At 33.0% G+C, this 14,491-nt stretch overlaps 1 protein-coding gene across 2 annotated transcripts in view; it reads left to right on the forward strand.

The window, feature by feature from the left end:
• The first annotated feature begins 290 nt into the window (after positions 1-290).
• Positions 291-14,491, forward strand: part of LOC134718562 (probable nuclear hormone receptor HR3) — a 28,790-nt gene continuing 14,589 nt past the window's right edge. The window contains exon 1 of one of the 2 annotated variants that reach the window (XM_063581165.1): positions 291-546. Coding sequence is in view for 1 of the 2 variants with exons in the window: in XM_063581164.1 (XP_063437234.1) it covers positions 10,104-10,122 (19 nt within the window). In the remaining variant the exon portion in view is untranslated. Of the gene's footprint in view, positions 547-9,964; positions 10,123-14,491 lie in introns of those variants that run through there. The other variant, XM_063581164.1, reaches the window with a different exon arrangement.

A 14,491-nucleotide genomic window follows, 5' to 3' on the forward strand; every position in this document is an offset into this window, starting at 1 on the left:
GTTTCGGCTTTCTATAGCATTATATAATCATAAAAAATGTCCTAAATTATAAAAAAATATATATCTACGCTATTATCTATACGTAGATACAAAAGAAAATGACCTTGGTTAATCTAATTTCTTGAATGTAAACATGAAGTTTATTATAATATTAACATCTTAGTGACCTCAGCCTTGTTTAATAGTTATCGACTAGTTATGTGGACGCAGTCAGCGTTTCGTCTGACATATTGACCTCAAAACCTCAATTTTTACAAAATTACCAATAAACAAGTTCAAACCAATCGTTTAAGAAGGAAAAACAGAGTGTACCTTGCCATATAACGTATTGTCTATTTCTGTGAAATATATTTTACAAGTAACGGGGTATTTCATTGCGTAATGGAATGCGGAAATACCATTTGTGTTACCGGGTTTATTTGTGAGTCAAGGACTTCGACAAAGGTTCTACGACATCTTGGCGGTCTGAGCTTTGTGCTGTGTGATATCTCTAGACAAAGGATTATTATAACATAGATCTGGATATACGGTGCTACCGTTATGTCTGTAAGTATTTTATCTTTCTTATTACTATTTAAATGTACCGTTTCCTCAAACCTGACTAGTCTTAATTACTTAATGGCCGGTGAAAATTTGTTATGTTGACCCAAATTCAATATTGAGGGTATTATTTTCAGAATTTCTTATCTGTTCTCTGAATGTTCTATTGAAATATCGAATATATTAAGTGAGGTCTTTTTTGCATATTTGACACTTTTATTTTTGATACTCCAACATCTACGTGCCGTCCTGGTTGTAGTGAAAAAGTTCTATATAGATTTTTTTTCAAAATGATCGTATTATCTGGCATCATGTATGATCATATGCAAAGCTACATATTTTAGAAATTTGTCTTCGAATATAATACTAATGACAAATATGTTATAGTAAATGGGTTAAATATTTTTCATGTGTAGTGTTCAACGAACTTTGGCATTTTGAACTAAAATTAAATTGAAAAAAACGATGAGTCCAAATCTGTTGTCTTGAAATATTGCGGAATATTAGAATAAGTACGATTTATTTTAACAAAAAATGTACACTTGTATCCTGAAAGATTGAAGCAAAAAAAATTTAAAAATTAAATATTTAAACAGTATATACCGTTAGTAAAAAAGTAATGATAGTATAAATGTCAATGACATGAATGAGCACAGGCACTTGTTTCTATCCATTGGATTAAATATACGTTGATAGTGGGTCTTCCAATGGATAGAAACAAGTGCCTGTGTGAATGAGACAACAATCCACAGTAGACGAAATGATGAACACTAAGGGTTATCATACTGCCTTCAGACAATGTATGTGAGACAATATCTGAAAAAGTCGATTTTCCATGTCCCCCACTTCACCAGCAATTATTTTTTTTATTCAACCATCATTTTTGAAAATTTCAAGTTTCAGTATGAACTAAATTATATAATGCACCAACTCTTGCCAATTAAACACTCATTCTTATATTTCTTCCAATAAAATATTGTAATTTAAATGTTCAACCCCCCCTAAAATCATGTTGTCCCCTGTGTTTTTTTGAAAACTAAATCATTCAAATAATATCCAAATTAATTAAACAGGCGTCCGATTCTCACATATATGATAAATTATATGATAAACTTGCCCTTAATTTGTCTTTTTATATTATAACTATAGCATGTAATAAAATTTTGCAAATTTTAAGACAAAAAAAATTTGTCCTCAGAGGTGATTTCCCTCTTGTTATCACACGTTTTTTTTTTACCTGTGGAAACGTTTATAAGACTTAGAGTTATTTTCCCATTATGTATTGTGAAGAGCATCATTTCCTGAATGCATTAGTACAAAGAAATAGTTGGAAAGGCAGCCAGGTTTGAAAATCAAGCCCATCCAAAGTAAGAATTTATAGAAAAATACTTATTGGTGTTCTATCCTGTTATAGCCTTTTCTTCCACTTTCTGAGAATATTTTTAAGTGTGCACCACAATATTAAGTGTGGTTTTATATCATCTTTTTAAAAGTTATAGGACACAGGAAATACACTTACATTTAATGTGATAGAAAGGACAAAAACTATCGCGTAATTCCTTTCTGTTACGTTCTGTCATGTTACCTGATAAAAAGTAACAGCATAACCATCATTAGTAACAGGAAAGATGTTCAAGACATTTTCACTGAAGAATCGAAGAGTTAATCTACTATATGTCAACCATTTCATTTAATATAACTTATCACCACCATATCAAATAAATTTCAAAATAATATACATTATATTGAATAACAAAATAGGTTTTTTGCTTTTGATAACAGCAGAGAAAATTGTGCAATTTAAGTATAGTAGATAGTAACAGAAAGGAATTAATTTTAGAATTTTTCATTACCTAGGCAGATTTTTCATCTTACAAATACAGTTTCGAAGTATAAATGACATTGTTTGCTGTTATCTTCCAATTGTGACCAATCTAAAATGATGTATTTTTCTTAAACTTTAAAATAAAGCAGAAAAATCCTTTCTGTTACTAACTCTGTCCTGTTACCGTTGTCCTGTTACTCAAGATTCTTTCATGTTACCGACATACCGAACTATATTTAAGTATATTTCTAAACCTTTTGTATTGCAAATGTTAAAATCAATAATTGGCATTTGATAAACTATTGTAGGATATACTAGCAAACCACAAATAACGTCTTAAACTTATTCCTTATTCCCATTAGAAACTTTTTAAAATTGATTCCCTTTGGTAACAGGAAAGAACTGGATTTTTGTTGTACCATTTTTAAAATTGCCATTGTTTCCTTATTAAATAATTGTTTGAATTACAGACAACAGTTCCTAGATCCCAAATGTGTGTTCTTCGATTTGTGCTATAAAAAACATTTTTGTTTGTTTTTTCTTAAAGCCAAAAAATCGACTTTTTCAGATATTGTCTCATGTACATTTATAAGGTTATTGCTTTGCACTGATATTTTTTTTATCAGATGGCACTAAAACGTAAGTCATATCAGAACAGGGTATTTTTTTAAATACAAAAACAACTCTGTAATTCGGTAGGTCACATTCATGATAGGGAAGGGGATTGTAGTTACGACGTAAGGAACATATCCGATATCATTTGTGAAACGGTTATTCCATAACGGTCGACCAACTCATGATGGCGTCCGTAAAATTTACGAAGGGATGATTTCAACTTCACCATTTGGAACTCTTGGTTTAATAGCTTCCTTGTGAGCAGTAACCCTCTATCAAGAAAATCATGATAGGAAATGCAAGTACGGGAATATCTTATCAATTGGGAGATATATACCCCGTATGCAGGTGCTGCTGGAATGTTGTTACTTAATAGAAATGGAAAGTTCACATTTGGAAAGCTGAAATCATCTCTTTTGTCGTAAAGTTTTGTTTTCAACCGACCCTCATTGTCAATTTCTAGATGTAAGTCAAGATATGAAGCCGACTTAACTGTATCTGTAGTATCCTTTATCTCCAATTCGATGGGATAGATGCGTTCCACATAGTCACCAAATTTTGAATTGTTTAGTGAAAGAACGTCATCTATATAGCGGAAAGTAGAGTTAAAGGATATTGCCAACTTCTTATCTTTCTTCCTAAGAAGTTCCTGCATGAAACTCAGACTCATAATAATAAAGAAACAAGTCGGCAAGTAGAGGGGCACAGTTTGTTTCCATTGGGATGCCGACAGTCTGTTGAAAAACATGTCCTCCGAACGTAACAAATATGTTGTCAATCAAGAAATCAAGCATCTTGATAATATCGGTTTCAGAGAATTTTTTGTTTGAATCATAGTGATTCTTTACAAAGTAGGATTTATCCCTCCCTAATACAAGATTCTTGTATCTACGTTGGCCATTCTTTTTTATGAAGCAAAGTAATACCAACTCTTTCAATTTGTCTTTTAGTTTGGAATGTCGAATACTTGTGTAAAGAGTAGAAAAGTCAAATGATTTAATACTGTTACAAGATGAAAGAGAGTTAGATTGTATGTACTCTAAAAGATCTTTGGAATTTTTAAGTATCCACGTCTGATTCACGCCACCTCTAGAATAGGCAGTTTCACAATAACTTTGGAGCCCGTCTTTGATTGCTGATACAATGGATGTTAATAATTTAGAAAGAGGTTTCGTGGAGCACTTGGAAGACCCAGCAATATACCGTTGTTTGTAAGGACACTTATGTAGTTTAGGTATCCAATACAGTGGTGGAAGATCCAGTTCTTCATCTTTATATACCAAAGGAACAAAGAACAGACCTATGATTATCCAGGATTTCCTCTTTAGTAAGTGTCGTGAGGGTATATGTTGAGTTTCCAAGTGAATTGTCTATACCTAATTCGTTTATCAAGCAATTAATGTAATGACTCTTACAGACAAAAACGATGTTATTTGGGGCTTTAGTTATTAGTACCCTACCAACAAAGTCGAAGGGGAATTAAGGTTTGCTCTCCGTCCGACTGTCTGTCTCTACATCCGTCAGTTAGGCAAATAAAATTATTTTTCTGCTTGAAGATATTGATTGAATATTTTGTATAATGTTTTATCATGGCAAGTTACAGATCAAGTTCGAATTTTGTTCTGGTGTGATAATTTTGTTCAGAGTCAAACGTATGGTCGTTGGACTTCACTAAAAATATTCATTTTTTCCACTATATTTTATTCATGCTTGAAGATATTAATTTGCTATTTGATATCTACACCATGACAAGTTATAGATCAAATTAGCATTGTTCATGTACAATTAATTTTTAACTGGTAGGTGACCATATATGTATATTGCCATGCAATACTTTCAGAATGTTTGTTAATATATTCTTTGGTAATGGTAATATCACAGGAAACTTTTACAAAATGAATAATTTAATTGCTCAAGAAAATTTGCAAATCAAATGATGATATCGTGGATTGTTTAACGACACTTGTAATAGCTGTAATCAATCAAGTAATATAAAAAAGAAGATGTGGAATGATTGCCAATGAGCCAACACTCAACAAGAGACCAAAATGACACATAAATTAACAATATAGATCACCGTGTACGGCCTTCAATAATAAGCAAAGCCCATACCGCATTGTCAGCTATAAAAGGCCCTGAAATGACAATGTAAAACAATTCAAACGAGAAAACTAACGGCCTTATTTATATAAAAAATGAACAAAAAACAAATATATAACACATAAACATGATAAACAAACGACAAAACACTAAAATACATGGCTTATAGTCGGCTAACATTTGTACTCTCCTGAATTGCTTTTAGAATACCTAAAAGATTTTTTTTATTTTTATTTAAAAAATGTTAAAAGAAACTATTAGAAAATTAATAATGCAAATATTTAAAAGATATATGGAAACGAACCATCGACATGTGTATAATATTGCTCTATGCTTTAATGTATTAAAGTAAACACAATTCTTAAATCAAAGAACCTATTACTACAGCATTTTGCAGTCCACGTCGTCAATATACGGTAAAAATCATATATTATTTAGTTAAAGGGTATGATAAATAAAGGTAGACATCACAAGCAAGTAACTCATTACTAGCAAAAACAAAACTTATACACTACCAGTATAAGGACACATACTACCGAATCCACAAAACATGAGCTATCAATGTAAAATAAGAAGATGTGGTATGATTTTAAATGAGACAACTATCCAACATAGTTCAAACATGAAGGAAGACGCTCTCTCAGTATGAAACAACCAATAACGGCGATGAAGTAAAATTGCAAATAAAAAAAGCTATCAAACATGCAGTCAAACCATTCTTGGTTTATCGCTTTCTCACAGGGAAACAACACACAACTGACAAAAGACTGAGACACACCATCAATACGTGTTCACATAAGAAGACACACCGTCAATACGTGTTCGCATAAGAAGACACACCATCAATACGTGTTCACATAAGAAGACACACCATCAATACGTGTTCACATAAGAAGACACACTATCAATACGTGTTCACATAAGAAGACACACCATCAATACATGTTCACATAAGAAGACACACCATCAATACGTGTTCACATAAGAAGACACACTATCAATACATGTTCACATAAGAATACGTGTTCACATAAGAAGACACACTATCAATACATGTTCACATAAAAAGACACACCATCAATACGTGTTCACATAAGAAGACACACCATCAATACGTGTTCACATAAGAAGACACACCATCAATACGTGTTCACATAAGAAGACACACCATCAATACATGTTCACTTTAAGAAGACACACAATCTATACTTGTTCACATAAGAAGACACACCATCAATACGTGTTCACATAAGAAGACACACCATCAATACGTGTTCACATAAGAAGACACACCATCAATATGTGTTCACATAAAAAGACACACCATCAATACGTGTTCACATAAGAAGACACACCATCAATACGTGTTCACATAAGAAGACACACCATCAATACATGTTCACTTAAGAAGACACACAATCTATACTTGTTCACATAAGAAGACACACCATCAATACGTCTTCACATAAGAAGACACACCATCAATACGTCTTCACATAAGAAGACACACCATGAATACGTCTTCACATAAGAAGACACACCATCAATATGTGTTCACATAAGAAGACACACCATCAATACATGTTCACATAAGAAGACACACCATCAATACGTGTTCACATAAGAAGACACACTATCAATACGTGTTCACATAAGAAGACACACTATCAATACGTGTTCACATAAGAAGACACACCATCAATACATGTTCACATAAGAAGACACACCATCAATACGTGTTCACATAAGAAGACACACCATCAATACGTGTTCACATAAGAAGACACACTATCAATACGTGTTCACATAAGAAGACACACCATCAATACATGTTCACATTAGAAGACACACCATCAATACGTGTTCACATAAGAAGACACACTATCAATACGTGTTCACATAAGAAGACACACCATCAATACATGTTCACTTTAAGAAGACACACAATCTATACTTGTTCACATAAGAAGACACACCATCAATACGTCTTCACATAAGAAGACACACCATCAATACGTGTTCACATAAGAAGACACACCATCAATACGTGTTCACATAAGAAGACACACCATCAATACATGTTCACTTAAGAAGACACACAATCTATACTTGTTCACATAAGAAGACACACCATCAATACGTCTTCACATAAGAAGACACACCATCAATACGTGTTCACATAAGAAGACACACCATCAATACGTGTTCACATAAGAAGACACACCATCAATACATGTTCACTTAAGAAGACACACAATCTATACTTGTTCACATAAGAAGACACACCATCAATACGTCTTCACATAAGAAGACACACCATCAATACGTGTTCACATAAGAAGACACACCATCAATACGTGTTCACATAAGAAGACACACCATCAATATGTGTTCACATAAGAAGACACACCATCAATACATGTTCACATAAGAAGACACACCATCAATACGTGTTCACATAAGAAGACACACCATCAATACGTGTTCACATAAGAAGACACATCATCAATATATGTTCACATAAGAAGACATCTTCAGAACACGAGCAACAAACCCTGCAATCAATATTAGATAGAAGGAAAAAGATTTGTATTTCCAATTATGGGCCCCAAAGGTCATGAAGATTGCAACATCAATCAATCATGTTTATAATACAATACAATCAATCATGACAAACGATGAGGTAGAAACAAAATGAAAAAAATTGAGAACAATTTAAGTTCTTAAAGAATAGATAGATAGATGCTTTATTTCCATAAAATGGGCTCACAAGGAGCATAATATAATATCATTGTAATATTATTCTTTAACAAATATAATAAACAATTAATACAGTATACATAGTCACAAACACAATTAAGAAACAACAGTTTTCACATATTAGTATATATATAAAACCTTTGTCTCAGGCACACCTCTAGAAAGTAACAAAACAGAATACTGTGAGTGGCCTAAATATATCTAGCTGAACTGCAAGAGGCACCAAGATGGATGTAGGAAAAGAATCTAAAATAATAAGAAAATGTGATATGATTGCATGCCAATTAGACAATTCCCCAACAAAGCCAAACACTGAAGGAAGATGGCTTTCTCACAGGCAAACACCACATAACTGACAAATAGAAGGGTATACACGTGCACCAGCACGTTGACACATTTGACTACAAACCCTACATTCAATGTCAAATAAGAAGATATAATTATATGAGTGCCAATGAGACAATTAACCAACATAGTCACAATCTACCAACTAATGACTGACACAAATTAGGGCCATTTATGCATGCACCACAAGCACGGGACACATTCTACTGACACCACTCGGCATGAGAAGAAACAAAAACTACGATAACATGGATAAGGAGATGCCTTGTGATTAATTACATTTAAAAAACGTCCACGGCTTTCAGTTTTAAAATATAAATATGGTATTTGAATTAGATATATATAGTTGAATTAATATATAGAATAAGAATAAGAATATTTATTAGTTCAATCACGGGTCCTTGATGGGCAGTATGACATCACGGTACACACAAAACAATACGTTGTGACTTGCAACGGAAAACAATTTGTTTACATTGGAATGAAATATATTCGTCTCCTTGGACTAAAAAGATAGGGAGCATCGACTGTCCATCTTGAAGTTAGAATAACGTCAAATTCTAGAGTCATAAAGAGAAAACAAGGACACCACTGACCACTCACACTCCTTAAGGTTTGTCACGGTCAAGGTGGATATGTAGTCACATGTTTTCCTACGAGCTTTGGAAAATTGCCCATGTGAAGTAGCAAGTTCAAAATACGACTCGGCGTATGACAATATGTCTATAGTACAATATACAGGGTCCAAACCATATCTTATTGTACATATTTTCTCGTCCTTTTATGCATGTAAAAATTCCTGTTGAACATAAAACCCCAATCCACCATCTGAAGGTCCCAGTTGTAACTGCTTTTAGTGCCTTTTCCGCATTGGAGAGGCATTAAGTTTTATCCTTGTATGTCCGAACGTACTTACGTCCCAAAATTTGTTTCCATTCTCTTACTTTAGTTTTCCACTACCAAATCTTATTTTGATGCTATCACTTTTATCGTTCTACAGCAATGCCCCTTTACAAATGGAAAAAATGCTGAAATATTCTTTTCTGTTCTCTAAAGCTAACTGTTAAATTAGTTTGCCTCAACCAAATTTAATGAAACTAATTGTGTGAAAAAAAAAGGTTGACTTTATAGAGAATCACTTTATAGAGGCGCTAACTGTGGATTTTCTATAAAAATCTTGATTTATTTGCCACAAAGTCCTCTTTTTCTATTAAATGCAATCAGAGACATATATACACATCTCTGATGCAATGGAACAGTAAAAAATAATGCTTTGCATCAAGTTTCACCTTGGAATATGTACAAAATGGTCTATCTCTATTATTCATTATATCTGTAGTTTTGATACAATTGAAGTTTGAAAAGTTCGTACAAAAATGGCTACAGAAGGGTACATAAACCTTAATCATATGAATGGTCATTATAACCTGTATTAGTTCCTAGTATACGAATAAGCCAATACACATTTACAAGGACATTGACCTAATTTAATGCCGTAATGTGTATTGCCTAAAAGCTGATTACACAATACAGTTCATTCACCGATCGGCCTGCAAGGTGCTCGTTAGCGCCACCTATTGGTTATAAATTAAAGTTCATACACAAAAAAATAGTGCCTCCATTTTTAGTTGTAAACATCCGATTAACGACATAAATGTACAAACCAATGATATTTTTCTGACCCAAAATATACTATGTTAATTAAAGTATACACGAATCCGTGCATATAATCCCTAATTGGTTGATAGAGTATGAAATGAATAATATAATCAGATCAATAAAAGTGAGTGCTGCGTGACCTGGTGGCACAGAAGAAAAGTTATTTTTGGAAATCGGACGGATGTTGCTTTCTTGTGCTTGATTATTTAGGTCGATCTGGGTGATATTAGGGAAGTTACATATATGAATAGGTCAAATAATGTCAACTATCATGAAAGGTTGGTATCTTTATTTTTATTACTGTGATGCTATTATGACCACACTTCCTTAAAATCTTACTGGAAATGCATACGTGTTTTGAGAAAATGGCGCTAAAAGTTGAGCAGCCATGTGTTTGGATTTTGACACAGATTTTTCCCATTCTGAAATAATATACAAATAAATGCTTTAGTGCATTTTAATTATAATCATTGTTTTAACTTTAAACATCGAAAAGAACTTCAAACATTTGCTTGCATGTGTATTTTTTTATCAATTAGCCAAGTCGATATATGATAAACGTTTGCGCCAGCTGTATTTTGCAAAGGAACGGACACACCCCCTATTTCACGGAGTGTAAAAAATAAGTCATAACCAGCTGACAATGTTATTCTTGATCATGTTAATTTTTACTGTTTTTAGGGATTGCAGATCATAAATGACGTTTACTTGGCTGACATTCAGTAAAGTTTATCAGTTAAACGTCTTTGTTTACATTGATTTTTGAGTAAGATAATCTCCGCTTTTGATAGTGTTGGACGAGTCCACTTTCAAACAGGGAGTTTATCTTTAAACTAGTACAATTTTCTTTAATGAAATTTTTAAATTACCTTGATCAAATTCATCATGTGTCTGAGTGAATGGAAATTTTTTAAATGTGACATTGTCCATGTAAACAAACACTTTTATTGAGCACCTTAAATCTAGACCTTGTTTTGTTTTATTTACAAATAGCATACATAAATTATATTCTTTGAATTTATTCACAAAATCTCAATATAAACAGTCCATATATTAATGGTCTTAGAATAGCTGTTAGCATTTAAAGACATCATTGAGTATTTGACTTCTATTAACCTTTTATGCTTTCCTGCAAAAAATATATTATATTTGAATTCATACAAATCAAATCAAATCAAATAATTTTATTGGTGTAAATTCCTATACAGAAATGATACCAGCCGACATTTACAAAATACATATACAAAAATAAACAAACAAACAAAAACAAAAAAACAAACCAAACATATTTTCTCAATGATAAGAGATACATATTTTATATTTACATTGGGTGGAGGTGTTATTCATACAATATTATTAATTCAAACTATTACATGATTTACATTGAAAGTCTTCCACTTGAACAAATAATTTGGTTGTTAGTGTAAAATACAACATGAAACTTAAACTCTTTAGACTTTACCACCAGATGTAGCGTAGGGCATGCCATTAAAAATTGTTATTTGAAACATGTTTTTTAATTTAATTCTTAGATGATTTGCAACATTATTTTATTCTGTATTTAGAGGGGTATTTGCACGCAAGAACCTAAAGTAAAATTGCCATTATAGCCTTTTTCAGGATGAACGAACAATTAAAAATTTCTTGCACATTGATCTTTTTACTGATTTCAGTTAATAACAAACCTTTTTCACAGCTGCATGTTAAATAAAAATGGCAAAACATATTGCACAAAGATAACCCTTTACAACCCTCTGCATACATTATTTCACTGAAAATTTTGTTATACTATGTCTATGATTTCAAGTAAGACTGACTTTCATACGGTAGATTAAAGATTGACATTTTCTAAAGCTGCTCAGCTCCAAGTCCTAACTCATTTTGCAAACACCATTACCATGATTTCAAATGTAGAACATATACATCAGACGACCTGTTGGTGACCTTCTGCTGTTGTTTTTTCTATGGTCGGGTTGTTGTCTCTTTGATACATTCCCCATTTCCATTCTCAATTTTATTTTTTACAGAGTTTGTCTTAAATACATGTAGTGCCGTGTGGAGACCGTAGAGTGCCTCCCCATGCTTTAGGTTTATGCTCTTATAATATACTAGATTATGGAGTGTGTGTCCAAGCGAGAACTTCTCTAGTCCATTACTTTAGGAATATTTAGTTACATTGAAGACCTGTTGGTGACCTTCTGCTGGTTTTTTTTCTATGGTTGGGTTTTCTCTTTGATACATTCCCCATTTCCATTCTCAATTTTATTTTTTACAGAGTTTGTCTTAAGTGCCATGTGGAGACAGTAGAGTGCCTCCCCATGCTTCAGTTTTATGCTCTTATAATATACTAGATTATGGAGTGTGTGTCCAAGCGAGAACTTCTCTAGTTCATTACTTTGGGAATATTTAGTTAGGCCAGGATTTTTTAATTTGTGGGTTTACGGATCCGCCGACCCGATTTTGCCGATTTCCAGAATAAAAATAAAATTAACTTTTCATGCTTTTTTATTCCTGCCGACCCTAACAAATGCTTTATCACTGAAAAATAATTAAAATATTCTTTTTTTTATGAAATGAAATGCATTAATCACCAACAGAATTGATAATACTTTCTGATGTAAAAAAAACAAAACTTCCAGTTTACGTTTCTAAAAATAGACAAATCAATTATAACTGACCTTGAAATGTCATTTGCGCAAATAATTTTGCGGAACAAAACCTGTGTTTAAAACCAATAACCTAACCAGTTCGTTTCTCTTATTTGTCATCAGTTCGTAAGATGCATCATTTCATAGAAATAGACTTGTCCAAAGATGGACAGGTGGAAGTTCAAGACATTAAGTTTAAAGTACTGAATATTAACAAATCATTTGAAATTTTCTTGTTTCATAGATAATTAAAAAAAATATCGTCCAATTGGATAAAAAAAAAAACGGAATGCATGACAACAGATTAATCCGATATTCTCGTTTTTTTTCAGTGGACGAGTCTATTACGCTTTTGACAGGTGTTTTGAAACTTGTTTTCGTACGACGTTTTTACATTTTTTTTCTTTAAGCTTGAAGATCATTATTTTTTTTCTGAAATTGGTTAAGAGCTACATGAATCTGTTATGCTTGGTTGTGATTGATTTTTGGTTGCTTAACGTCCAGTGGCAAATATTTCAGGCATATTCAGGACGAGAACAAGTTCACAATAAATACAATAGGTAGGTTGATACAAAAGAGGCCATCTGGGATGATGGTCGGAGAAATTTGGACTGCCACCGGAAAAAGAGGGTATATTGGATAGGGACAGAAATTTGGCCTTGCAACAGGCCACCTACGGACCCCTCAAAGAGTTGTTGCAAGGGTTCTTAACGTGCAAAGAACGTGGCATTCTCTTTACATGAGGCATCAGATTTAACGTCCCCCTTCTGACCGGATGGATGTGACTGTGAACTTGATACATCCCGCACAGCCAAACGGACGCCCCACTTCGGCAAGCGTTTTACTGCCGGTCGGGAGAAGACCAAGTGACCATATTTCTATTCCCCAGTCACCCTTGGTGATTGCTTGGTTGTGAAATGACGATTTAATTTTGTCTTTGTCCGTGCAACCCCCTATTTTACGGAAAATTATTAGACAATGTCGTGCGATGTTTATGACAGCTGAGCAAAAATATATCAACTAAAATGTAAGAGATGATATCAAAATAGCATAACAAACATATTATTAGAAAGGTGAAATATATATTTATTTTGCATAATCTCTTGAGATTTTTCTGGGTTTTTTTTCTTTTTTTTTTCGATTGACCGACCTGACTTTTTCATGGAGAATATCCGTAAACCAACAAATTAAAAAACCGTGGCCTTACCTTGTGAAGACCTGTTGGTGACCTTCTGCTGTTGTTTTTTCTATGGTCGGGTTGTTGTCTCTTTCCATTCTTAATTTTATTTTTATCATGTACATTTTGTACATGTACATTTGTACATCAAAAAATGATTGTTTAATATCATTTGTATGAATATTAACCAGTAGGTAACAGGTGCAGATCTAATTATAAGTATATATAAAAAAGGACAACTGGCACGCCAATGTTTGGAGTCTAGTCCTCATACTTAATCCCAAGACCACCAGCCCAGGCTTGTAAAATGCTTCTGTATATATTAGCTCAGTGATTTCCCTAGTGTTCAGGGGGAAGAGCTGAGGACTCATGCAATTGGGAATAAAAGTTCATGAAATGTTTTGATTTGTAGAAAAAATATTAGTTCATTTATACCGATGGCACACAGCAGAAGCCCTGTGCAACTTAGAAGTAGGGTTTGGGTTTGGTCCCCAAGAAAAATTTGTTTAATTAGGTGCAAAATCCTGTATTCTGAGAAGAAATAAGTTATAGAGGGTTGGAAAATCACTGTAGCCAAAAGAATCCAACTGAAATATTCACAACACTCAATTCAGCTTAGGACTGTGGATTATATGAAGTTAAAATGAAGACTGGGAGTAAATTTTGCATACAGGGGATGGTCCTCTTTATCTGCCTCAATATAATGTTACCTGATCAATGACCATACTTGTAAATTTTTAGAAAGACCATCAAGACAATTATAAATAAACTTCCTGGTTTGTAATTTAACAATTTGTTTTGTTATAGGAACAGTCCTTTGGT

Source organism: Mytilus trossulus, chromosome 5 (assembly GCF_036588685.1).
Source record: "Mytilus trossulus isolate FHL-02 chromosome 5, PNRI_Mtr1.1.1.hap1, whole genome shotgun sequence".
NCBI lineage: Eukaryota > Metazoa > Mollusca > Bivalvia > Mytilida > Mytilidae > Mytilus > Mytilus trossulus.